Source organism: Notechis scutatus, chromosome 2 (genome assembly GCF_049901735.1).
Source record: "Notechis scutatus isolate UNSWTSFEM ecotype Mainland chromosome 2, rNotScu1.2, whole genome shotgun sequence".
NCBI lineage: Eukaryota > Metazoa > Chordata > Lepidosauria > Squamata > Elapidae > Notechis > Notechis scutatus.
In genome coordinates, this window is record NC_142010.1 from 53,543,843 (window position 1) to 53,569,789 (window position 25,947).

General features: G+C 35.2%; 1 protein-coding gene across 4 annotated transcripts in view; it reads left to right on the forward strand.

The window, feature by feature from the left end:
- ARHGEF3 (Rho guanine nucleotide exchange factor 3) overlaps positions 1–25,947 on the forward strand; it is a 168,087-nt gene that overhangs the window by 129,830 nt on the left and 12,310 nt on the right. For 2 of the 4 annotated variants that reach the window (XM_026677544.2, XM_026677553.2), the window contains 2 exons: positions 16,271–16,378; positions 21,049–21,219. In XM_026677544.2, coding sequence (XP_026533329.2) covers positions 16,271–16,378; positions 21,049–21,219 — 279 coding nt within the window. Of the gene's footprint in view, positions 1–14,487; positions 14,695–16,270; positions 16,379–21,048; positions 21,220–25,947 lie in introns of those variants that run through there. The other 2 variants (XM_087954759.1, XM_087954758.1) reach the window with 2 other exon arrangements.

A 25,947-nucleotide genomic window follows, 5' to 3' on the forward strand; every position in this document is an offset into this window, starting at 1 on the left:
TGACCTCTATTATCCCTGATAACAGATGATGTGCTATGTCTGCCTCTTCAGATCAGTTTCAGAATAGTCTTTAAAAAAAAACACCAGTCTGAGAATCTTTGGTTTTTCTGCAATGTAGCCTTTAGTTGTTTGTCTCCTATGTATAAACAATCTGGAAATGGCCAGTTTAAGAAACCCTGCTCCACATTTCAGCCCTGTGCTCTGCTTTGGTTACAGTGACAGATTGGTATTTCATCCAAACAAAATGGACATCCTTTCATACCAACCTGTTAAAAATAAAATAAGCAATACCCCACTCCCCAAGATCCAGTCTTTTGTGTCAGACAGCTGAACAGTTTTGCATAGGAGGCAGAGATAGAACCAGTAGGCAAGGCATACCCACCACAGCTCATGTCAGCCAGATGGAAAGATAGTAAAAAGTAAAATTAAATATTGGTTATGTATGTGAACTATGAAATGAGATTAGAGTATCCATTTTTGGGAAATCCTTAGATCTAGGTGTTTTTTCAAAATTTGAAATATACTTCTTAGGATACAAAATGAAATTCAACAAAAATATAATTATATATCTGCCCCTTAAAGAATGTTTTAAAAAGAGGATGAATAGTAATTTTTTATATAACAATAGTAATAGCACTTAGACTTATATACCGCTTTACTGCTTCACAGTGCTTTACAGCCCTCTCTAAGTGGTTTACAGAGTCAGCATATTTCCCCCAACAATTTGGGTCCTCATTTTACCCACCTCGGAAGGATGGAAGGCTGAGTCAACCTTGAGTCTGGTGAGATTTGAACTGTCCAATTGCAGGCAGCCGGCAGACAGCAGAAGTAGCCTGCAGTACTGCACTCTAACCACTATACCACCGTGGCTCATATGATGGCACCTCAGATATTTAAACATTCTTTAGTTCATATATATATTAGATCTCCTGTTACAGTCTTATATGGAGTTAAAATACCTCATGTGATAATATAATCATTAGAAGAAATAGAGCTAAAGATCCTAATATTAAACTACATCTCTAAAACATGACATTTAAGAATGTTAAACTACATCCCTAAAACATGATGTTTGTCATCTCCTGAAGAGCAGCATTGACACAATGTATCAGTGTTACCGCTTTAAGGCATGTGGACTTCAACACGCAGAATTCTCCAGCCAGCATGCTGAACTCTGGGAGATGAAGTCTACATGGTTAAGTTTAAAAAAATACTATAACAGAATACAGAATAACAGAATTGGAAGAGACCTTAGAGGTCTTCTAGTCCAACCTTCTGCTCAACCAGGAAACCCTATACTATTTCAGATAAATAGTTGTCCAATCTCTTCTGAAAAACCTCCAGTGTTGGAGCATTGTTATGTATATGTAAATAACATAGATGGGTTGACAAAATATAAACTACAAATATATATGTTTGTAGCTTTAAGGAAAAATACTGTAATGTATTATGCTGTGTTCTGGTTGGTCAATTATGCTACAAGTTGCCATAAGAGGGAGCTATAGATCATGGTTTAATTCTCTTTCTCTTTGTTACTGATGATCTCTCTTGATACTTACTTACTGACTACAGACTGATACTGACTAACTCTGATTATTTTTATATTCTGTGGATATCGGTTATCTGTTGTATTATGGTTTGATATTTGTCTGCTGTAAAAAGACGTGAAAACAGTAAGAAGACTTTATAACTGGATATTTCTGGACTGTTAAAAATGTGTATGACATGGACTGTTTATTGGACTGTGCTATTTCTTCAAGTAAACATTAATACAACTTGTTGAATTCTGTGTGGCTGTATATTTATTCATAACTGTTCTCATAAACTGTTTCCATGTGCATATCCTTTTTATACAAGGGTTACTCTGCACATATCCTAACATTGGTTATGGGTCCAGAGAGATATTGAGAACCAGTGTGAATATACAGTTTCATATTCAGACAGCTAATTGTGGTTTATTGTTACAATGGCACAAGAACAGTCAACCAGTCTATCCCTGATAACCCGGTTGGATGGAAAAAACTGTTTCCTGGTGTATGAAGTGCAGCCTACTTCTGCGTAAAGAAGGATTATGGACTGTAGTGAATAATCCACCGGATGTAACAACTTTGGAACCATCGAATGATGAAGATAAAGAGAAAATAGCTGAATTTAACCGGTATAATGAAAAGGCCCTTAGTATAATTGGACTGGCACTGAGTGATCTGCAGCTAGTCCATATTCGTGGTCAAGAATCTGCTGCTAGATGCTGGGACATTCTGAAGAAGATTTATGTTCGAGATAGTGTGGGGGCACTCATATACCTTACACGTAAACTGTTTCGAGCTCGTCTTATAAAAGGTGGCAATATGTTAGCTCATTTGGAGTTTATGAGAAGGACTTTTCAGGAGCTACAAGAAAAAACTGATTTTTTTCTGAGTTACAGCAAGTTTACATTATTATTTCTTCTTTGGATGAAACTTATGATGATTATGTGTCTTCACTGGAAGTTTTAAACAGAAATGAACTTACACTGACTTGCATAACTGGAAGACTGTTAGAAGAGTCAAGAAGAAGACAAGATAGAATTCAACTGAGAGAAAGACAACCACAGGAAGAAAAACTCTCTTCAACTGCCTATATTGTTAGAAAATGTTTTTCTTGTGGGGCTAAAGGACATATAGCCAGATACTTTGAAAAGGGTAAGAAACAGAATAATATACAGAGAGCTCATAAGAATGTTAGTTTAGCAATATCAAATATAACTACAAATGTAAACCATGATATATGGGTAGTTGATAGTGGAGCATCACAGTGTATAACTAAAAGTAAAGAGAGATTTGTTAACATGAGAAAGAGTGAATAGCATATATCATTAGCTAATGGATGGAAAATGAAAGCATATGGAGAAGGTACTGCATATTGTTCATGTATAAATGAAAGTTTACCGATGTTATATGTACCTGGAATGAAGTTTAATTTGCTAGCTGTAAGAGAAATGGAAAAAGCAGGATTTGTAGTAACATTTAAGGGAGATACATGTTTAATAGACAAACATGGTAAAAGTATTACTGCAAGATTGGGAAATGGTTTGTTTATTATAAATGATGATCCATCAAGTAATGTTAACTCAGTTTATGAGAATAAGAAGCCTCATGATGAATGTATTCATCTGCTCCATAGACGTATGGGTCATATAAATTTCAAAATGATCAAGAAAACTGTTGAGTTGTCTACTGGTATAGATTTAAAATCTTGTATAAAATATGTAGATTGCAATATGTGTAATAAAAAGGAAAACAAGGTAATTTCTGAAAATATGGTAAATGGACTGAAAACCAGTAAACCATTAGAGGTTGTGTTTGCTGATATCATTGGACCTAGAAAACCTAGTATAGGTGGAGCCTGTTATATATTGAGTATTATGGATCATTTTTCCAGGTATGGTTTCTGTTACCTAATGAAAACAAAGCAAGAAACATACCAGTATTTTGTAAACTGGCTAAAATTTACTGAAAGAAAACAGGAACAGAAAATTATTAGATTAATTGTGAATAATGATACTGAATTTACTAATAACAAATTTGAAACTTAACGACTGGTGAATTATCATTTACTCGTTGGCATAGAAGAAAACCAGACCTTAGTTATTTGCATACATTTGGAACCCCATCATGGGTTCATATTCCCACGCAAGTAAGGCAAAAGGGACAATATAGAGCTAAGAAATTGTATTTTGTAGGTTATGGAGCTAATCATAGATTATTTAAATTTTGGGAGCCAGTACTACTAATATATATTGGAGTGCAAGTGCTAAATTTCTGGAGCATGTTGGCTGGCGAAAGTTTAAACAAAAATATAATAATAAAAAACATAGTATTATTATAAAAACTCCATTGTTCACTGATCATAAAAATGATAGGAATATTGATGAATCAGTAAAAGAAGAACCATCTATAACTGCAAAAGATTCGATAGGGGAGGTAGAGGAAGAAAATAAACAACATGTACTGAGTTTTCTAGAAGGTCAATTAGAGAGAGACATAAATATAACAGAGTTCAGACAAGCATTGTATGTAGAGTTAGATAAAGAATCTTCTAATCTCTATGAAATTGTATGAATTATTAATTTTGTAAAAAATTATGAATTAAAGAAGTAATGTATTATATATTGACCAACCCAAAGGGGAGAATGTTATGTATATGTAAATAACATTGTTGGGTTGACAAAATATAAACTGCAAATATATATGTTTGTAGCTTTAAGGAAAAATACTGTAATGTATTATGCTGTGTTTTGGTTGTTTAATTATGCTACAATTTGTCATAAGATGGAGCTATAGATCATGGTTTAATTCTCTTTCTCTTTTTCTTTGTTACTGATAATCTCTCTTGATACTTACTTACTGACTACGGACCGATACTGACTAACCCTGTTTATTTTGATATTCTGTTGATATCGAAGGTTATCTGTTGTATTGTGGTTTGATATTTGTCTGCTGTAAAAAGACGTGAAACCGGAAAGAAGACTTTATAACTGGGTATTTCTGGACTGTTCAAAATGTGTATGACATGGACTGTTTATTGGACTGTGCTATTTATTCAAGTAAACATTAATACAACTTGTTCAACTCTGTGTGGCTATATATTTATTCATAACTGTTCGCACAAACTGTTTCCTTGTGCATATCCTTTTTATACAAGGGTTACTCTGCACATATCCTCACAAGCATCCATAACTTCTGGAGGCAAGTCAATCTACTGGTTAATTGTTTTAACTGTCAGGAAATTTCTCCTTAGTTCTAGGTTGCTTCTCTTCTTGATTAGTTTTCATCCATTGTTTCTTATCCTGCTTTGGAGCAGGGGTCTTCAACCTTTTGGACCTCAGGGACCACCAAACTCATACTTTTAAATCCCAGGGATCACTAACCAGTTCTGTGGGTGTGGCCTAATTTGTGGGTGTGGCTTGGTCAGGTGACTGGCTGGGCATGACTTGTATGTAAATATTATAAATATTTATATAAATATTGAATTTTTTATTAAAAAAGGGCAACTTTTATCCCATCAGGCAAAGCAGGAAGGCAGATTGAGTTGCTCACAGAATCATTCAGTGATCTATCTATCTGTCATCGGCTAGCTTAGTCTGTCACATAAAATTTGCTAGCAAGCAAACTCACAAAATTAACTCACAACACACCATGTATGTAAATATTGAATTTTTTATTTAAAAATAGAGCAACTTTTACCCAAAATCAGGCAAAGCAGGCAGGCAGGTTGAGTCGCTCACAGAATCATTCATTGATCTATCTATCTGCCATCAGCTAGCTCAATCTGTCACATAAAATTTGCTTGCCGTGAGTCTGTACTGAATAATAGAACCTTCAGTGCTAAGGGAGGTTCGGCTGTGCTTAAACAGCAGAGCCAAAGATCTAAAGACTAGCTAGAAAGCAAGAAATCCAATCATTTCCTGCTTTCTAGCTAATCTAAATCTCCTGGCACAGCAGAACAGCTGATGGTCAGAAAAAGGAAAAATAGTAATTTAGCAGGCAAGTTTTCCAGGTAAGGAGTGAGTGGGTGGGGAGGATTCCCGCGGGCCATGTGGGCGGCGCAGCCTTGTGTTTCTGTGCAGCCTGGATTAATTGCTTTGGGGGGGGTGCTCTGGGGGTGATATTTCTCTGCGGCCCACCAAAATTTTCTTGCAGCCCACTGGTTGGCGACTGCTGCTTTGGAGAATAGGTTGACTTTCTCTTCTTTGTGGCAGCCCCTTAGATAATTGGAACACTGCTATCATGTCACTCTTAGTCCTTTTTTTCATCAAACTAGACATACCCAATTCTAGCAACTATTCTTTGTATGTTTTAGACTCCAGTCCACTAATCATTTTTGTTGCTTTTCTCTGTACTTTTTCCAGAATCTCAACATTGTTTTTATATCATGGCAACCAAAACTGGATGCAATATTTCAAGTTTGGTCTTACCAGGTCATTAAAAAATGGTATTAACATTTCATGTGATCTTGATTATGTCTCTCTGTTAATGCAGCCTAGGACTGTCACTATCAAATTGGGGGCATAAGCAAGGGTGTCTTGTGCTATTTTCTGCCATCACTCAACAAGATTCTGGTAGTAGGATTAAAAAAAAAAAGTTTGAGTTGGCCTATCTGAGAATTGGGTCCTTTATGTACTTAGGTTTGATCTTGAAGAACAATTCTATCTATAACGGTTAATTAATTTGGATTGGATATTTCAAAAACTTAAATGGTAGCCTTGCCAGAGTTCATCTGTTAGTTTTCCCATCGAATAACACCAGTGGTGTTATTCTATTAACCTTTATTAGAAATTCCAACCTAAGGCACTTTGAGCCAGGATAGGAAGTATCAGCAAGTGAAGGAAGAGGGATAGATGATAGTTTGCCCTAAACTCACTTTCCCTTCTAAAAATCAATGTGAAGGACTGAATGTAAAACTTCTATTGACTTAGCCAATCACTTCCTTTTATTCTTCCATCTTCCTGCTTTATTTTAAACAGACAACATATTGAGCAAGTGGGTGGGGGCAGTGTGAAGATGATAGCTTTAATTTTAATTTTCCTATCTTTTTTTTTTTTTGTCTTCCTGCAGCCCCAAAATCCATTAAGGAGGAAAAAGGCAGAATTGCAGTACAATGCAATATAATATTGGAATTAGCTTTTTGCAGGCACCATACTTTACCAAGAACACTGCAATATTGTATCTGGTTTTCATGAAAGTATTCGATTTATTTCCCCAGTTTTCTTCAGGAGACTAGGTAATATATCTTGGGGTTTTCCTTCATTTTATCACACAAAGCCACTCTGGATGGTAGTCTCAGCTAAAAAGTGGGAGAAGAGAGTTAAAAGACAGTAAATTATTTTTTGGATGTTATGGCTTATGAAAGGTGTTACAGGTAGTCCTTAATTTGCAACCACTTTTAGTAACCTTTCGAAGTTACAACAGCATTGAAAAATGTGAGTTATGACCATCTTTCACACTTAGGACTGTAGCAGCATCTCTATGGTCATGTGATCAAAATTGGAATGCTTGGCAACTGGAGTGCTTGGCACTGCAATTGCAGTGTTTCAAGGTCATGTGGTAACCTTTTGTAACCTTCTGACAAGCAAAAGTCAATGAGGAAGCCAGGTTCACTAAACAGTTGTGTTACTAACTGAACAATTGCAATGTTTTATATAACAACTATGGTAAGAAAGGTGGTAAATGGGTTAAAACTCCCTTAAATGTCTCACTTAACAACAGAAATGTTGGGCTCGATTGTGGTCATAAGTCAAGGACTACCTGTAGTTAAATGAGAGTTCACCAGATAACCCCATGTTTATAGAGTGAATTGGAAAATTAAAACAAAAAACTGAAAGAATTGAATAGTAAACTTCCTCAGTGCTACCAAGAAAAATGTGAGAATCAATTTTCTGAAGGTTATAGGCAAAAATAGCCTGAAATTAGACTACACCTCTAACAATACAGAGAAACAGAGGCAGAAATTATCCCTTGTGCCCAAAAGGATGCGTTCAGACTGTTACCTCTTGTGGTTGGAAAAAGAGGTGCAAAAATTTGAATGTGATTAGAATTGTTTCGTAATGGCAATTCCTACCTTGACTAATAAGTCTCCCTAGCATAGCTTGTCTGGGAGAAGCTCTACTTATGCCAGCTTTCTGCTGAGGCAGATAACAAAAACAATTTTGACATTACATGTCTATTTAGGAAACCAAGCTTAATTAAAAGGAGAGTTTATCCACTTTGCAAATCACGAATAAGATTATAGTTCTTTGCTCATATACTGGAGAGAGAAATCATACTTTTGGCAATTTGGAAAATATGTACAATATCAATTGAAAAAAAAATATGGGAAGGGAAGCCTAATTCAAATGTTAAGCAGAAAGCTGATCAATAACCTTAAACAAACAAGGGGACACTACACTTATTCCTTGCTCAACATTATACCATTAACTAAGCATTCAATCTATTCTCGCACATAATTTAGTTCCATCATGTACCATCCATGCTCTATTCAGCATCCAAGTTTTAACTCCATGCACAAAAAAAATCATAATTCACACCTATTCATTTTATCACAGGCTTTTGTCACAATGCATACAACAATAATTTTAGCTATATTGCACTTTCCAGATGTTGTGCTTCTTGTACCCTTTCAATCCAAGTTCTGCAAAACAAAATTTTCTAGACACTTAACAAATTCTAGTTTGTTTATCTCACATTCACGTTAAGTTTCCTTTTGTGCAAGTGAACAATAACAGCATTATTCCAATCTTCAGGCACAGATGCGTATTTACAAACAAACAAATCACAGAGCCAATCCAAAAGCAAACCACATCCATATTTTAACATTTTTGCTCCCATACTATCTACCCCTTCATTCTTACATTTTTCAGCATTCTCTTGGCATTTTCTTGAGCACTTAGAAGCAATTATTTCAATTATGCATTTTTGCATAAGAATTCTGTGCAAACCTGAAAGTAGCTCCATGCTTCTGTGATCTTGCAGTGTCTGCTATGTTTGAAAATTGAAATGATTTATTTTGGGCCTAGCTGTGACAAACATGAAGCAAAACTAAATGTAGACTTTTCTTTGCAACTCTGGTGGGTGGTCTGTTTCCCCAATACACCTCAGGAATTCTGGATTTTACTGAGAAAAATTGGTTTGATTTCAGGGATATTTTTCATCCCTTCAGTTCTTAATTTCAGGAGTATCCTACAGAAGAGTGATCCAATGTGGTTTTCTATGATGTATTTTTTTCACTAAAGGGTTTTGGTATGTCATTTTTAATTTCATCCAGTGCTAATTTAAACTAATGTAGACCTCTGTCTTTCCCCACCCCCATTGTCCACTACTAGCATCTGTATTCAAATTCTTTTAACCATGTTGAACAATTAGAAATTTTGAAAGTAAAATATGGAAACTGTGTGAGAAATAGTGTGTCCACAGCAAAACCTTTCTATTTCATTTTAGTTACCCCACCAGTAATTTATATCTGAAACAGAGGCTACATCTTTCAATTTTAGTATCTTTTATGACATTATTGACAATTCTAGGTTGCCTATTTTTAGCCTTAATCCTTTGCTCAGTGCTGTGGAAATAACCCCAACATTTATGTATTCCTGAAACACTTCCCATATTTGGAAGGTCTCTTGACTTTTATTTATAATTAGTTCATACTACACTATATAAAATATATGTAGCATAATGGTTTTCAGTGCAGGAACATAATAGTCTGTGCAGGAATGTCTAGGGATTTTACCAGATAAAATGTTTAGATGGTATCAATAGTAAACTAGAATTGTGATGAATGCTGATCTAGGCTAACAGTGCCTCATTGGCATTATTAAAATTGGTGACACTTACTAACAATCTGCAAACAACCTTGGTCATGAAGGGTACCTCATAGACATGGTAGGCTACTGCAGTGTTGTGTATGAAACCCAGTCTGAAAGTTAACACAGACTCTAGTTGAGAAATATGTGCGAATATTTATTTTTATCTAGTTTTGCCATAAATGGTTTGCCATCTCAGTTTTTTTTAATACCATAAAAATACTGTTTAGCACCTATGTATTATATATGCCACTTTCAGTTAGGTATTTTTAAACTTTTTTTTGCTTCTTTGCTTCATAATGTACTTGACATAATTTTGGAATACCTATTCTAGAAATATATGGGATATAATGTGGTAAAGTATCTTCAAATATAATATTTATGATTATAATTATTTTTTAAGGGTTACTTTCTTCAGAACTGAGTATAAAACATGTTATAACCCGGCTGTTACTAATATGCATCAAAGATAAATTCTATAACCTTTAGTAATATTAATTTGCAGTATGAATGACCAAAAGAATAATCTGGCACTTTCTTGAATAAAATGGAATAGTACATGAATAAATTTTAGAGTTAGAGTAGATCCTCTGGATTTATCATTCTAAAGATTTTTTTCCCATTTGTGCAGTTGTTCTACCTTACTTTACTAAGAGAAGATTTTTCTTAAAACAACTTCTTAGTCCTAAGCATGTTTATGTATTCAGCCTTTATTTGGTGAAAAATAGCTTCCTAAGAAACAGCAAATGTGATAACATTATTTTTGCAATATTTGTGCTGATAGAATTGTAAACTTTTAACACTGATTATTCAGGTCAGTGCCTTTTTATACTGAATCATTAGGAACAACTGGCTTGTTGTTTGTAAGAAAAATGGAAATGGCTTTTTAATTGTTCAGAAAGAAATTTTAAGGCAGGATAGTCTTGCTGAAAGAACTATATAGAAAAATAATAAATAAATGTAACTTAGACTGACACATGAGACATTTTCTAAGACTACATGTAAGTGGTATGCCAGCATTTCCTCATACTAGCTCATGAGAACCAATTGTTAATTTTTGTGGAATTTTGCAAGCCGGTTGCAAACAGAATTGAGCCACTATACTTAGCATGCTGATCAGCTATTCTGTGGGTACCAGCAGGGAATGACAGTGGCAATAGAACTGGAAGAACTAGTTCTTAAACATTTACCAGTGTATCACTGGATGTAAGGCTATATTCCTTGCAATGGGAAGAAGTCTTAGTCCAGGTGAGAGCACATTGTCAGCTTTGGAAGCCATATTTTATTTAGAAGCTTCCACACTGCCACATCTTAGTGCCTGGGAATTTGGGGGGGGGGGGCTTTCATGAGAGGGGGAGGTTTAGACATAATAACATTCTTCTCATAAAGTCAAGGACAAGTGACCCTGCACCTGGAAAGGAGTGGTTGGAGGAATGTCTCCAGTTGGGACATGGTTGATTGGACCATGTGATGGACTGGTGGGTGCAGGGGATGGGGTTTGATTTTCAATTACAGAGGGAAAACCCGGAACTCTAAGATTTGGTTTTTCCCAGATGTGCCAGTATGACTTCTTTAATAAATTCTTACTTGGATGAACTTTGTTTCTGAGTGCTGAATGAAATGGGAGGTTTCATTGGAGTGCTGATACACATCTAGAAAAGCAGCACCTGAAAGTTGACTGAATAGTGAGCATACAGGAGTTTTAGTGAATTTGACAGGGTCTATGTTACAGAAGATTCTAAGAAACATGGCTAGCAAAGGAAATTTAATGGTGATTTACATGGCTATGTGCATTGTTTGACTTCTTGCCCGAAGAGAGCCCAAACTACTTTCTGGATTATTATAACACACCAGGGATTCAAGGAACTCAGATGAAAGGTATTTTAGATCAAATTGGTTGAAAACCTGATGGAGAATAATGACTGAGAAGGATGGGAAATCTTGTGAAACAATTAAAGGTACAATCACAAACAATTGCTAGTGGGGAAAAAAAAGGTACAATCACAAGCTAGTAGTAGACTGTTACAAAGATCAGTGTGGATACACATAGCTTCCTGAAATGTTAAAAAGAAAAAGGATATCTATAGGCAATGGAAGGAAGATTGCATAACCAAAAAAGGATATAAAGCAGTTGCCAGAAATTCTAGGGATTGTGGCAGAAAGCCTAAAGTTGAGAAGGAGCTGTGGCTTGTGAAAAATACTCCAAACAATATAAAAGGCTATTTCTGATATATCAGGAATAAAAAGGAAAGGCATAGAAGCTGTAGGACTGTTGCAAAAAAAAGAGGAAAGATATGAATTAGTAATAGGAGATGGCAAAAAGATGGAATACTTGTGTTTTATATTTATCTTCTTTCAGTAACGAAAAAGAACTCTAGATAGCCAGTTGTTTTTAGAGAAAAAAATTTAAGGCGAAAGAAATAAGTGATACAAGGAATCCAGCATGTGTGCTCTTTAATTTAGAATCACGATGATCTTAATGAAAGTACATTGATAGAAATTTTCTGAGATTCTTCCCTCAAAGCAGTATGGTGCATTGGCTAGGAAGCAGCTTTCTTCATTGATAATGGAAAAATCTGCAACTGTGTGTGTCTGTGTGTGTATGTGTAAGGTTTCAGCCTTTCAGTCCTATACCCACTCTTACACCTTTTTGTGCCAATAGTAAGGAAGAGAAAGTTGCAACTTAAGTTAGACAAGGAGAGAGTAATAAGGGCATTTCATTAATTTTAAATGAATCCAACTCTCCAGGGAGGATGAATTACATCTGATTCTCCTGAAGAGGTGATCTCAAAGTCACTAAGTGAAATTTTTGAGTCCCAGTGAAAAACTGGCAAGGCCTAGAAAAACAAGGAAAGCAAGCATCAACTTCTTTAAAAGCAGAAGATGAAGGACCTAGAAAATTACAGTTTGACAGCTCAAAATCCAGAAGCAGGCTATTAAACAGCATACTTATGAGCATTTAGACAGAAATGCAAAATCCACAAGAACCAGCATGGGTTTGTCACAAACAAGTCATGTTTCACTAATCTTGCCCTTTTTTCTTGACAGCTGTAGCAGCTTAATAGATTGGGGGAGGATGTACTATACCTTGATCTCACCAAAAGATTTGTGAAAGTCTCTCATGATACCCTCGTTAATAAAAAGATAAAAACACAGGTTAGGATACAGCTTTTCAATGAATTCATTATTGGGTGCATTACACATAAGTAGTTCCAGATCAGCCTGGTAAATAGTATCAAGTGACATGTTACAAGGCTGTACAAGGCCTTCTGTTGTTCAACATTTTTGTTAATGATCTGAATCGAGGGGGAGAATAACAACATTTGTGGCCAAAAACTAGGAGTGGCTAACTCTTTAGAAGAGAAAGAGAAGATTTAAAAGATCTATGAATTGCCAAGAAGAGTGGGATTAAATTAAACAATAATCTTCAGAGATTATTCCAGCAGTGTGTGATAGGTTGATTTATGAATAGTTATTGAATAGCTGGAAACATAACAAACAAAAGGGGCCAGTCCTGTACCACTTCGAAAGACCCGGCATGATGCTCTTTTTTCAACAACTGTCTTATCACAGTAAGCCCTGGTAGCCATCTAACTACACTAGTAGTTTAGCCTAGCAGCATTCTCCATTGCCAGGCATTTACTAAGCTTAGGAAAGTATATCATATATGTAAATATATATCACCTCTGAACTTTGTCCCTTTATTTGAGTGTTCTTTAGAGATTTTTTTCATCCAGATGCAAAATGCTGGGACATGAATGCTAATGGGGAGGATTGTCAAAGAGCAATGATATGGCTTCTGGAAATTAATTTTGTACTAGGACAGGGAGTATTCGTTCTGCAAAAAGATCAAAGCAATTGGTCCTTGCCCATATGATTGGATAGTTTAAACTAGAGGTTGCATGTAATCAGTGATCTGTATCTCCACTGGCAGCTAGTCTGACAAAGTGGGAAGGTAGAAATGTGGCCTCATCCACCTGCAGCCCCTGACAGAATACTTTGAAAGGTCTTTGGATCTAGACAGAAAATTTATTTAACCTCCTTGCTCCTTAACTGCAAAGGTGCTGTTCATGAGCATGGTTTCAAAGGTTTGGTAAAATGTCTAAAAGATACTTTGTTCCAACATCAAAGGTTGGAACAAACCAGTACCTCAAATGAGTTTTCCTCTTATTATTTGGAGTTAGAGTGTTTTATTTTTGTGAAGTTCATTGTTCATAGAGAAAAATCAGACAATTAACAAGAAGGAGTTTTTAAACATCTCAAAGTCTCTAAACATCTCTGTGTTTTACTTCCTGGAGTTACAGTGTAGAAATAACAAGTTTTTAATAATATCTGAAATGCAATTTTGGTACCAAGCTGTGACTCGGTCTAGTATGAATATAGGTTATTGTTGTTATATTCTAAAGAACATTGCCCCTTCAGAAAAGGATATTGCAGCATAGTTCTGCCCCATGCATTTGGGACTTAGGTGCCTGGGACTGCAGTGGGAATGATAAGAAACCTTTCTCCGCCTCCAGGAGAACAGTGGCACATACAGCAGCAACAGCATGCATGAGCAAGAAGCAGCTGGGGGCTTGAAGGGCCATTTAGAGGAGAACGAGAGTGAACGGATGCTCAAAGACTTCCCTCCTGTGTTCAGTATTCTGGTGGTGCTGCAATAGCGTAAAAATAAATGTACCATCCAAAAGACTGAGCTAAGTCACCGCTGCCGAAGACAAAGGAAATTGAATCCACCTTGGCTAAAGATGAGGGCAAGCTGGCTTTTGTTGTTTGCTGAGCATCCACAACGGAATAGGGTCTTGATATATGGGAGGCTTTTTCACATTTTAGTACCTGGTTTTAGGGGATCGTGATGCACTTCAGCTTATCTGTAGAGAAATAAATACATAGCTTTGCATCTGATTCTCCTTTCCATATCTATACTGGTGGAAATAGTATTTTTGACCAGAATTAAAGAAGCTGCCACGGTCCTGGTTTTTGTTTGTTTGTTGTTGTTTACAAGAATTGCCACCATGAACTTACTAACATATGGAAGATTACAGTAAGAGCTGGCTTATTTTCCCTGGGAATTTTCCCCTCTACAAACCTGGAATTATAAAGTACTTAAGTAAACTTCATAATTATGGCTGAAAAAGAGAGATGATTGTGCTTAAAATGTTCTTTAAAATATGATTTTTGATGAGTTAGTAAATTCATATCTTCTAGAAGTCCTAGGGTTTTTCTGTTTTTATTTTTTATATTTTTGGAAAAAAATTTCACATCACCTGGAACATTTTCAGTTTTTTCTCTCAGATTTTGCCTTTTACATGTGCTACCCAAGATCCCTTCAGTGCGGGATGGATATTAGGAAGGCAAGGGTAATCATCAACTTTAAAAATTATTTATTAGTTTTGTCAATTTTGTTTATATTTTTCTGGCATGCAGAAGTACCTTAATATTTCTTCAGAAAATTTTGAAACATTCATTTAAATAGTGTAGGGTATATTATTTATGTCTCTTACTCAATGCTAGATGCTTATTAAATGTTTAAAAATAATAAATATACTAATATTTTTCAGTGCATTTAGATTAAGATAGAATGTTGAACAGTGTATACTTCAACAAAAATGTTAAATGTGCAAATGTTCTTTACAGATATTGTAATTTTCATGTTCTAACTTTTGTCTCTTTCAAAAGATAATTATTGAATACAGAAATGTATAATGATTTGAGGGAGAAATATTTGAGGCTAATAAATATTTCTGTTTTACACTATATCTATGCCCTTCAGGAGGAACGAGCTCGTCAAAACATAGCATTGTCCATAGGCAGCTGAATCTTTTATGTTATTAAAAGAGATAAGAAATTGTTTTGGGAACTGAATTTTTGGAATTAGGTTATTTAATAAAATATAATTCTGTAGACACTTTTGAAATAGTAAGCCCGATTTCAAAGAAAATATCTCCCTCATTTTGGGCTATGTGTCCACTACTCACACACGCACTACACATACAGAAACAAATAAACACATAGTCTCTTGTAACTGCAGACATTTCATGTTTGCTAGAGCTGGGTGTATTGAGAAAAAATATCTTTATTTAGGAAATATATTGCTATAGCTTAGCCACCCCTAATGTTTCCTCCCATGTGTTGGACCACAGTTCCCATCATCCCAGGTATTATGACCAGTGGTCCAAGGAGCCATCTTAAGAAAGGGAACTGTCATGTATACTGCACTGAAACAACAACAACAACAAATAGAGATTTTTAAAAAAACATCCCTAACACAAAAGGATATTACTCTGTAAAATAAAAGAGAAAAAGAAAGAAGCATCAGAATGATTTGATGAAGATAACTTAACCCTGAGGATCACAGTGAAGAGAGCAACTTAATCATGAAATGCTGAGGGTATTAAATGTGTGTGTTGGGAGGAGAGAATGCCATAGGGTGATAGTAAATATGCCTGCATGAGAATATAACACACAATATTTTAATAGCACTCAAGACCCATAAAAATTGAATACACACATACAAAGCGTGAGCATAACATTCTTTCTTTGCACTATTTTAGGACACTTCAGGAGCCCCAAAAGAAAAATGGCCATTACAAATCAGTGCCATACAAATCCGTTATCTTCTCATTGTCACATGAGATCATCTAGATAATGGGTTCCCAATGGGAGTGATTATCTGAGCCTCTACACTTGTCCAGAACACAATATAAGAATAAACATGTTTATTCACCTGATGTAAATATGACTTAAGTCAGTAGTTGCCTAAAAAAACAACCCCATTATTGATTAGAGCCCTGGGGGTAGTAATAGTAACTGGATAGATAACATTTGTATGGCTTTCCTCTTGTATTATCTATTCCTCTTATATTACCTTGTATTATCATTACAATCACCTATATAACGATGCTTATATGTAATTAATTTGTCTAAAATTTACAGGAGCCCAGTAACAAGCGGGTCAAGCCTCTTTCTAGAGTGACATCACTAGCAAGCTTAATTCCTCCTGTCCGAACAACTCCCTTGAAGCGATTTGGTCAGACACTCCAGGTATTTTATCTATTTATTAAATTTATAATGCTGCCCATCTCCCCGATATGGTTAAGTGTGTCTTAAAAATTATTAAGTGAGATTATGTGTAATGAATATAACTGGCTTATGAAATTTTTCTGGTCTTAAGCTGGAGCAATTTTCCATACTGAACACATGTATCAGTGAAAAATGCTCCCAAAATCTGAAAAATATGATGTTTTCTCACTTTGGGAAACCAAATAGAGAGTTCCATTTAGGGTTGCTTGCTTTTTTAAACCCTTCTTTTTTCTCTGACAAAAATGAGCATAAAACTTATTGTTAAAATATCATTGTATTTTAATTTCTCATCAATGGTTATGTAAAATATTCAATTAGAGATTTTTTGGCCTAAAGTTATAACTTTTATAGGAAAGCATAATAATTGAAATATTTAAATATACAAGTAGAATTATTTTGATAATTCTGCTTTAATTTTAAATAGACAATATTTTTGTTGATATCCCATGAACAGATTTTTCAATTGATGCACTCAACTCAGATTTCAAATATGTATTTAAAAATGCAAATTCAAGGCAAAATAATTACAATTTTAATGAAAAAGATCCAGTTGTTTGTTTACACTTGTACAGACTGCATGAAAATGAATATTGATGAATCAACTGCTTTGATAATTTGAAGGTTAAATTATACATGAAAGTAGATCAATATTGATTATATAACTAAGTAGTTGCTTTTGTGTAGCATCTGTTTGAGGAGAGAGAAAATAGATTGTTAGATTACAGATAGTCAGACAATATAAATATGAAGCAATTCATATTCATTTCATTCCACTGTAAATTTCTCAGTTTGAGAAAGTAGCAGTGTTTTCAAAAGCCGTCCAGTCTGATTTGGAAATTATCTCACCCAAATAATGGCTATAGAGTAAGTCAATACATATAGTTACTGACTTTTAAACATATTAACTACTCCAGGATCAGCCATTTAAACTTTGTAACATGCTGCAGAGTGCAGAGGATCAAATCTAGAAGCTGGATCCCTATTGTGATACTGTGCTTGAAGATATCTCCTCTGGAACCTATAAGATCCATGCCTTACTATTTCATTTGATTTAGATTCTTTAAATAAAGAAATAAAATTAGACAGAAAGTAGCAGGTTTAAACATATCCTTATATGACTATCATTAAGTGTTGTACGTTATGATTCTTGATTCTTAACGAATATATCTTTTCTTTTATGTATACTAACAGTATTTACACCAAGACAAATTCCTTGTGTGTCCAATCACACTTGGCCCATAAAGCATTCTATTTTATTCTGTTCTGTTCTATTCTATTTTTAAAAAATGCTTCTGGGACCCACATAAAATCCAGATATTCTTAGGATATATTTGATTAGAGGTGAATCCACTTGTGAGTGAACACACCCATCAAGATAGTTATTTTCTAAGAATACCCTTAATAAATTCTAGATGTCCTGCTATCCAAAAATAATTAGGATCTCTGATATCATGCATCTACACCAAAGATTTACAGGACTGTAGTAGGCATCCAAAGAAGTCTAGCACCATTTCTGGTTTAAAAATGAGGATGGAGATGGAAAAAACCCCCAAAATGTAGCTTTTGACTCTGAAATACATGCACCAGCGATTATTGTTGCTTGAATAAAAATACTTTTCTGAAATAGTTTCTTTATTTGAACTAATTGATGTGGACAAAACATAATTGAATATATACCAAAAAAGGTGAGACCAAATTAAAAAATAAATTTTAGTTCCTCTTGTGGTGTCCAGTCAAAAAGAAACATCAGAAGTCTTCTGGCTTGAAGCAACCTTACTCTTTTACTTTTAATAAAAATATTACCCAGAGAGAAAGATGACTCATTAGTTTTTGTTGCTCAGAGTGAATTAAAGGTTGCTAAGTTTTATTATTGTACATGCATCTCTTTTCATAATGATGCCAGGTCCTGAATGAATGAAATCCTTGCATTCCCCATCATCCAGTCAGAGCTGAAGAAGCTTATGCTTCTTGGATTAGAAATGAAAATTCTTCAAAGAAAAAACAAGAAAGTCCAATTGGCTCCTGAAAAAGCCCATTTGGACAACCATGACCTGGATGGCTGAGAATCTCTACAGACTTTTAGCTATGCAATTTGGGAACAGCTTTTGGAGGGTGTGGGAATAGGAATGGATTTCCAAAAATTGCAGACTACAGAAACCAGGAGCACTACTCAGGTGACCCTCCAAGTGCTTCAACGACCCTCAGAAAGAATGCAAATGACCAGCTGTCTGCAAGGAGTATCAGTCCTTCTCTTCCCCACCATCCAGTCAGAACTGAAGAAGCTTCTTGGATGAGAAGTGAAACATATTCAAAGAAAAAACAAGAAAATCCAGTTGTCTCCTGAAAAAGCACCTTTGGCACCTGAATAGTTATAAAATCATTGCAAAGCATATGGTCATGATATACTGTAACTTCCATAGCATCTTTCTTACCACAGTCAACCTTGGTAGTAAAAGAGTCAACTAATAGATAGCCTATATAACCTCTCCACAGTTAGGCAAAGAATCTTTTCACATCGATGTCTCAACCCTCTTTCTTCTCCACCTTTGGCAGGCTCTTTTGTATCAATGAGACAATAAAAAACTTTAGGTTTGACTTAGCTGAATGCTCTCCATCCTGATGGGCTGATCCATATCTTCCTTGACTCTTAATAGACATCATGATACATTCTTAGCTCTCACCATTATTAGTTATAGTTTCTCCACTGAGTTCCCTGGCTAGTAATTTATCAGATCTTTTATTTCAGTATTAGCATCTTTATTTTATACAATTCAATTAATATTCTGTTTCAAGTGCATAATTAGGTTCTTGTTTAGTATTCATAAAACATATATTTTACATGTATGTTTCATATATGCTCAAACGTTTCTTAACCCCCCTAACTCCAATCTTTTCTCATTTAACTTCTTGATTGTTTTTCTTTCCCATTAAGCCACTTAGAGTAAGGTATATAGATACCTTAAAGGTGTCCTAAGCAACTAGAAATTTTGTCAAGAATTTGCTGCATAAAATCAAATCCAGAAAATACACACAGATAACTGATTTAGTAGGATTCATTAACTTCTTTGTATACATATAATTATATGTATAATAACACATGAAGTAAATTTGCAATACCAACAGCAGATTATTCCAAAGTGGTAGAGAGGAGAGATTATAAGTAAGTTTCAGTTCAGCAGGCAGACAAGTCCAGACTAGTTTAGACTTGAGCACAGAGCTAAGCCACATCCAGACTCCTTCCTTAAGCTTCTGTTTCCAAAACAGCCCCCATTGGCTGACCCAGTTGCCATGCCTATTCATTGGCTGACCCAGTTGCCATGTCTCTGCCAGTTCATGAATATTCTGATAAATATAAGAATGTCTGTTTATAATTAAAAGGAATTGTTCAAACTCTTATTGTATTTGTTTTATAAAATATTAATCCTTTAATAAAGAGTATTTCAGTATCATCTATAAAAATGTGGACAACTCTTTCTTGTGGTAATTGATAATGTTGCTGGCATGGTTATAATGCATCTATTACATTTATTAATCACTTCCTCTAAAGATTGAGATAATAGTGAAACCTAATCAAGAACAACTGTGAGACTAAAAATATTTTTTGTTACATTTTATTTCATTGTCATTTACTCAACAAAGTGTTTTCTGATATGTATGAGAATTAGAGTTAGGTAAGGTAGTATATTCAGGATTTTGCTGTGTCAGCTTGTTTTACTTATTTTGGAATGTTCTATATTTTGTTGATAAAACATGTAAATTTTGGCAGCTTTAAGATTGTTGCATTTGTTTTCGTATTTTTACCTTGTAATAGTGGCAATGATAAAAAGTTCCTGGGGCACATTGTTTGATACACAGGAAGGATGAATATTAAGAATTCAGTCCTGTAGATACACAATTCTCAAATTTTTCTTTAATTTAAAGAAATCTATCGAATTGTTTCAGAGTGAATAATCCACCCCCCTCAAAAAATGGTTGGAACTTTGGAGATGCTCCTGAATTCAACACATGACTGCAAAATCCAGATTGCCTTTGTGACATTGAGTTTGCTTTTCTAAAAGTACTGCAGTAACCATCTAATCATATTAAGACCTCTGAAAATATAATCTAAAAGCTTCAATTTGAGAAGACTGGAGCAATCAGATTTTTGGCTGCTCGTACTTCCTTCAATTATATTTCAGCAAACTTCATCAACTGTAAATTTGGTTCCAAGCCAAATTCAAAGTGCTATTGTTTAATTTAAAAACCTTAAATGGTTTGAAACTGAATTACTTGAAGCCAGTGCCCCTTGCTTAGAAACCTCCCTCCATACAGACAGTATCTAAATAATAGCTGTTAGCAGTGAACACTACATCTGTTAAAGAGATTATATTAACAAGTTATATATTCAAATTTATCAATTTTCTTCTTTGACAAAGTTTAGTTATCCATAATTTTTTAAAAAGAAATTGGTATTTATTATAATTTCCCTCCAAAAATACCAAAGTAGTATATGGATTCCTACCTAATGTTATTGCCATGATACCTGTGAACTAGGCTGGTCCAAAATCAGCAACCAAGTTTCATCCTGCTTCTGCACCTATACTTTAAATCAAATGTTATCTAAGTAGTAATTATAGTTTCCTTTTTCCTAGCGTTCTATCAGTTTTCGTAATGACAGTCGATCTGATCTACTTGCATCCCGTTCCTGGATGAAAAATGTACCCTCAGCTAGCACCAAGCGACGAGACAGTAAACTCTGGAGTGAGACTTTTGATGTTTGTGTCAATCAGATGCTCACATCCAAAGAAATTAAGCGCCAAGAGGTTTGCTTATTTACATTGCCTTTGAGATTTTTTTTCTGAAATGGATTTAAGAGGTAAAAGTGTATGTGTACCTGACTGAGTACAGCAAATTCGTTCTCCACAAACACATTCCCTCTTTTTGCATTTAGGGCACTGATAGAATTGACACATATCTATAAGAGAGAGTTCAGGGTTGAACAGTGGAAACTTGGTATATTTTGAGCATGGTTGTTTGATTATAGATGTTTCATTACTCCATTAAGCAGTACACTGAAGATGTTACCTAGCTGGGTAATGAAATATCTACAAGCAAACAATAAGCTCAAAGAGCCACATATCACATATCTTTTGAGTACGATATTGCTAAGAACTGTTAATACATTTCTATTCCTGTCTGTAAAAGTGACTCTCACAGCACCTGTTTAGATTGGCTCCTGCTACAGAGCTCTGTCTATTTTGCTTATACTACAATGGACAAATCATTTCCCCCCTCTGTTTTGTATTCAAAAGCCAAGATAATCCTCGGCAAGTAGCAGTGTAATGGCAGAACAAGTCTGGATCAAGGAAGCCTGAATATAAGGACAGGGCCATTTTAAAAAATATATCATCTCATTCTGTAGCTATTCTATTTTCTTCCTATTGCTGCTACCCAGATATTTTCCTGAGGGGTGGGTGGAGTTTACAAATAGGAAGAAAAGATTCCTCTGTATTTCTGATTTGTTTTTAAATGGAGCATTAGTCAAATGAACAAGGAAAGTGATGTAGAACCTATTGTGTGCTAAGCTGTAAAATGTACTTTAGAAACCACAATGGTTATAACATATTAAGCTAAAAGCAAACAAAGAACATTTTATAGACTTTTTTGATATGTGAACTCAGCCAGTGTGAATTGTTGCTACAAATGTTTTTCCATTGATTAATATTATTGAAAGGCAGGAAAAAATGACAAAGTTATGGTTGCACATTTTGCTTCCTGTCTTAGTTCTAGAATGATTACTTAGACAATAATTATGAGGTAAGAAGGTCTCCTTCCTGAACATGTGCAGCTCTCAAGATGTTAACACAACACACATTTACCACCCTTTAAATGTGCTTTCCTAGCACATGGCTCCATTAGCCATCCAATTGTCATTTTTACTTCCCTTTTCATGTCTGCTTTCCCACCCACTTCCCTCTCCAGAGTTGGAAAAAACATTATTTCACTACTGAGACAACACCCCCAGAATCAGGTACAAGTGAATAATATACATCACTACTCTGGTTTCTGCCCCTTTCCAGCCTTAAGGGTCAGATGAAAACCAAAACAACTAGAGTTATTACCTAGAGAAGCTCCATTTTCACAAAGTCCCTTTAGACATTTGAAGGAATACTTAAATTTCTGATAAATAATTTGCATAACAATGGAAGATAATAAGGATTTAGCTTAACAAAACATGGATCTGTTTGACGCTGAATTTAACCTATTAACTTCCATTATTCTGTTATTTGTGTTAATTCAGTTTTGGAATGCATGTGTGAGATGCTTACACTCCTTCCATTGCCTTGATATTTGTGTCACGAGAATAAGATCAAAGTGTTAAACATTTTTACAATTGAAGGGCTATACTGAGGATTATATTGGCAAGAATTGTTGGAGATAATACAACAAAGTTTGACAATTTATGAAAACATTATCAGATAATCAATCTAGAACTTTTACTAGCAATGAGATGGAGAATAATATATTTCTGAAATGCATGTTATATCATAAGGTTAATGAATATGTGAATATTCTATAAAGAGAAGACTTACCAAATGTGGGCTGAAAAATGCAGGTGATCCACTAAACAGGGAACCAAAAAATAAGAACATTTTGCTGTCATCTAATGCTTAGATTTCAGCAAGGCATTCGACAAAGTAGACCACAACCTACTTCTTAGTAAGCTAGAAAAAAGTGGAATAGATAGCACCACCACTAGAGGGACTCGCAACTGGCTGACAAACCGTACTCAATGAGTAGTCCTTAATGGGTCTAAGTCTACATGGAGGGAAGTAAGCAGTGGGGTGCCACAAGGTTCCGTCTTAGGCCCAGTACTCTTCAATATCTTCATTAATGATTTAGATGAGTGAATAGAAGGGGAACTTACCAAATTTGTAAATGATACTAAGTTGGCAGGAATAGCTAACACCCAAGAAGATAGGCTCAAGATCCAGATGGATCTTGACAGACTAGAACACTGGGCCGTATCTAACAAAATGAACTTGAATGTAGAGAAAAGTAAAGTCCTACACTTAGGCAAGAAAAACCAAAAGTACGCATATAGACTGGGTGAAACCAGGCTCAATAGCAGTAACTGTGAGAGGGATCTTGGAGTCTTAGTGGACAATCAGCTAAATATGAGCCAGGCAGTGTGCAGCAGCAGCCAAAAAAGCTAATGTAATCCTAAATTGTATTAACAGAAGGATACAATCAAGATCAAAGGAGGTACTAATACCACTCTATAAAGCCTTAGTAAGACAACACCTAGAGTACTGCATCCAGTTTTGTTCACCACATTATAAAAAAGATGTTGAGACTCTAGAAAAAGTACAGAGAAGAGCAACCAGGATGATTAGGGGACTGGAGGCTAAAACATACAACGAACGGTTGCAGGAACTGGGCTTGGCTAGTCTAGTGAAGAGAAGGCTCAGGGGAGACATAATAGCAGTCTTCCAATATTTAAGGGGCTGCCACAGAGAGGAAGGGGTCAAGCTATATTCTAAAGTGCCTGTAGGCCAGACAAGGAATAATGGATGGAAACTGAACAAGGAGATATTTAACCTGGAAATAAGGAGAAACTTTCTGACAGCGAGAACAATCAACCAATGGAATAGCTTGCCCTCAGAAGTTGTGGGAGCGCCATCACTTGAGACTTTCAAGAAGAGATTGGACTACCATCTGTCAGAAATGATGTAGGGTCTCCCGCTTGGGTGGGGGGTTGGACTAGATGACCTACAAAGTCCCTTCCAACTCTGATTATCTGTTCTCTGTTGTCCAAATTTTTACAGCCCGCATAGTATATGCTAACAGAGAACTGCAGCTTAATGAACTAAGAAATAATATTTGGACACAGAGATGGTTCAAAGAAATATTATTCCACCCCTATATCTTCTTGCCTTGAAGTATTCATTGCCTATCAGGCATGTGGTACTAATTATTTTTTTTCATCCCAGTCTCTTGGTGTTGTAAATTGATTAGCCTTTGAGCTGTTCATTCAGAATGATCTAGTGCATGTTAATCAGAAGCAAGGCATTTTATTTGATATTCCAAGCATTCATGCTTAAAGTAGTAGCTTTTCTTATTTTTTATACAAATAGATTGTGTCTCATCTGGAAATCAAATGAGTCAATTTGCTTTGCCACAAAAAAACCATGCAAAGCCATTGTGCACTCCAAGAACCTTAAGCATAAAAATCTCGAATCAAGTCATGAGTAGCATAAAAATCTCTTGAAACAATTCATGAGTAAAGCAAGGGCAAAAAACATTTGAACAATTCATCCTCCTGTTTTAAATTATTTTGAAGCTATTAAAATACACTTTGTAAAGGGCAAGAAGATACAATGTACACCAACTTATTTAAAGGAAACAATATAATTTGCACACATCAAATTGTCCTGAAACCGATAGTAGGATGAATGATGCATTTAAAATTTAAGAAAGTGGAAACATACAAGATACAGGTAGTCTTTGTCTTACAACCATTTGTTTAGAGACCGTTCAAAGTTACAGAAGCATTGAAAAAAATAACTTATGACTGTTTTTCACACGACACTGCAGCCTCTCCATGGTCATATGATCAAAATTCCGGTAATTGGTAACTGGGCATGTATTTATGACAGTTGCACTATCCCAGGGTCATGTGATCACCATTTATAAACTTCCCAGATGGCTTCCAACAAACAAAATGAATTGGGGAAGCTAGATTCATTTAATGACTCACATGATTCATTTAACAACTGCAGTAATTCACTTAACTGTGGCAAAAAAAGTCATAAATAGATCATTTAACTATTGCCTCGCTTAGCAATGCAAATTTTGGGCTTAGTTGTGATTGTAAGTTGAGAACTACCTGTAAAAGACAAAAAGAAGCAAGGTCTTCTCGTTTCTTCTCTTCTCCTTTGAGCAGAATGGAAATTAAGGAAAAAATATCTATTTTTTTAAGCTTTATATGTAGTGCTCTGTGCTCATTCCCTGATTACTGTTTACAAATCACAATAACAGAATCTGCGCAAAAGGCACACAGCATTTCTTAGTTTCTCTAGCAGCTATTGGCTCTCTGGCCAGTTGTGGTCCTCACAAACTGCTCAGTAATGCTGAATTCTGTGATGCCATCTCCTTATAGGGTCTGATTGCCAAAATTTTATTCTCTTAATCTGTTAAATTGAGTGCCCCAGAACTAAAGCAAGAACAGCATGTTTTTTACACACATTTAAGAGGATAATGATATTTTTGTACACCACTGAAAATTCTTGATAGTTGATGAGAAGGAGGCAGGCAGGCAGGCAGGCTATAATAACTGAATATTTCAAGCAACATATAGGGGAAATGGACAAAATAAACACTGGTGATTTCACCCTACTATTGGTCATAACTTGAAGTCTTTAAATTGTGTCTATGTGTAAATAAATGAAACTCATTCTGAAATACTGTTATAAAAATAATATTCTCTAATTAAGTATGCTATCTGAAAGTCAGAATCTGTTATACTAGCATCCATTGTTTTATAACTT